This window comes from Phaseolus vulgaris, chromosome 1 (genome assembly GCF_051622355.1).
Source record: "Phaseolus vulgaris cultivar YP4 chromosome 1, ASM5162235v1, whole genome shotgun sequence".
Classification (NCBI taxonomy): Eukaryota; Viridiplantae; Streptophyta; class Magnoliopsida; order Fabales; family Fabaceae; genus Phaseolus; species Phaseolus vulgaris.
Window position 1 is genome coordinate 10,205,299 of NC_143498.1, and position 2,266 is coordinate 10,207,564.

General features: G+C 34.6%; 1 protein-coding gene across 1 annotated transcript; it reads right to left on the minus strand.

Annotated features, from left to right (window-relative positions):
• Positions 1-325: 325 nt before the first annotated feature.
• Positions 326-787, minus strand: LOC137815483 (putative RING-H2 finger protein ATL21A). Its single transcript, XM_068618600.1, has one exon. It carries the CDS (start codon positions 785-787, stop codon positions 326-328), a length of 462 nt encoding a protein of 153 aa, XP_068474701.1.
• Positions 788-2,266: the final 1,479 nt, after the last annotated feature.

The following is a 2,266-nucleotide window of genomic DNA, read 5'->3' on the forward strand; positions in this document are numbered from 1 at the left end:
AAGCGCAGGTGAACATTGTTCCGTGACTTCAAGAGGGAGATTGTTAGGTATGAAGCCAGGACCAATTGGGTTGGGCTGAGTAGACACCGTGTTTTAGTGAGTGGGCTTAATCATTGTGTTCCTTTATTATCTCTATTTAAAGAGATCATTGTAATTGGTGTGCAACATGATATAATGAAAACCTAATAGTTACCCGTGTGGATGTAGGTTGCAGTTGGCGACCGAACCACGAATCATGTGTTGTTTATTTTCTGCAGTTGATTTGTGATTGTGTGTATTGCTTCCGCGTACATTTTTCCCATCAAATCGGACAGGAGACCATGTCTCATGAATTTGAGCCATCCTCGTAGTAGTATGTGAGGATTGAATGATCAGCTGAAGTGCAGTTGAAGAAGCTCAAGTTATTGTGTGGTCCACCATATGGTGATTCGAATTGGTAAGTTCGAATAAAATTGATGGTTTGGTTAAACTTGTTGGAAAAGCAGTTTTCGGGGTCCGTTAAGCTAAATTCCTGAATTCGGTAGTCTATGTCACTGACTAGGAGTTTCATCGTAGGAAGCGCAAGCATGGTCTCGTTTTTTTCAGAGCAAGAAAGACAAATACGGGGATAACCGCATGGGTCGTCCATCTCCTTGATGAGTTGGAAGGGAAATCTGATAGGGGGTTGGTTCGGCCCACAAGACAATTCCTCATCGCACTCGTTATGAGCGCTGCCAGTTCTGATAAGAAGAAGCATGAATAGCGTCATCAATGCACAATCACGTTGGAGGAGCAACACTCTTGCCATTTTGTTTTCTTACGAGAAAACAGCTGTTAATCGAGCTCAGTGCCTCTTTTAGTTTATGCTAACACTTCTAATTTCTATTTGTTTTTTACTTTTGCAATCAGTTGCAGAAACCACAGAAAAGATAAAAAAAAAAAAGACTTATGATTTCTCATTAGTCAAAGTCTTGCTGATAAAAAATAAAAATAAAAATTAGTCAAAGTCTGCGTTTTAAAATAGTTCTTTAATGGAAAAATGAAGTCCCATAATTTGGTCCGTACTTGTCACAGTTTATCGATAAGAATTAGCATACATTTACTTTTATGAATGTCAAGGTAGATGCATATTAAGTGCCAAGAATTCACTCCCCCAAACAACAATAATGCAGTGAGAGTCACACTCGTATACGAGACCACCTTATCAAATTCTTCGAAATTCACTGCCACAAAAGTCCTATATCTTCCACGCGTAATAATGCAGAAAAGTCAAGCCAAAGACTAATGAGCACTGCAGTGTATGTGACAACAACAAAAGTTTGTTCCAAGAATCACATAAAGACTACTAACTACTCTCTCTTTACTTTCGATTTAAAAAAAAAACTAATGAACTTAAATATAAGCAAATTTCAACATCCTAAACCATACTTATCTTTAAACATAAGCGCATCTTCCAATAAATATATTTGGGATGATTTAGTAAAAGTATCTCTATTGGTTGAAAATGAAACTATTAAATAAACTTAACTACTTAGAACTGACATTAATGTGAAAAAAAAACTTTGTGGTCCATTCATAAAAAGTAGTTGTTAAAATTTCGAATTTAAAGCAAAAAAATAGTCAAGAAACTCGATACATCGAAAAGGAGTGGGTAAAGAGCTATGAGTTTGAGGAAAATCATAAAAGAATAGAAGAAAATGTTTTTCTTTGACAAAATTACTTAATGGACATGTATTTTTTTCTTGTAAGATAAGTGGAACATTAATAACATTATTTTATGTGCCACGTGTAATTAGTAGTGTAAAATATATTTATTGAATAAAGGTCTTGATATTTTTGAAATTTGTGACACCCATGGTTATAATGAAGTACATTTTGGTGTGTCTCTCTTTATCAACTTTCCTTTTAGTTTAGTTCAAGTTTTTTTTGTTAATTCCTTTGAATTTAATTCTTGCAAACGTATTATCTTGGCAGAATTCTTAACGCGTTAGCTACAACATTGCATTGATCGATATACACAACGTTTAGTATCCATCGTTTACGACTAACACTATTAGGGTATCTAATCTTATTCGTTCCCTAAGCATTTGTTCCCTAAGCATTCGTCTCTCAATGTCAATGTCGGTCTAATATAGTACTTTCGTCGTTGGTGTTTAATTAATCTTTCTTAAACTTTTTTTTTATATATAAAATAACATGTCTTCATTATGAATGTTATATTCCCACTTTGACATATCAACACTCACCAATCGTTTAGAGCATGTTAAACCAAGAAAAGAGTCATTAC

Excerpts from the sequence above, each read along its gene's own strand:
- LOC137815483 (XM_068618600.1), bottom strand. The coding sequence starts at position 787 with ATGGCAAGAGTGTTGCTCCTCCAACGTGATTGTGCATTGATGACGCTA.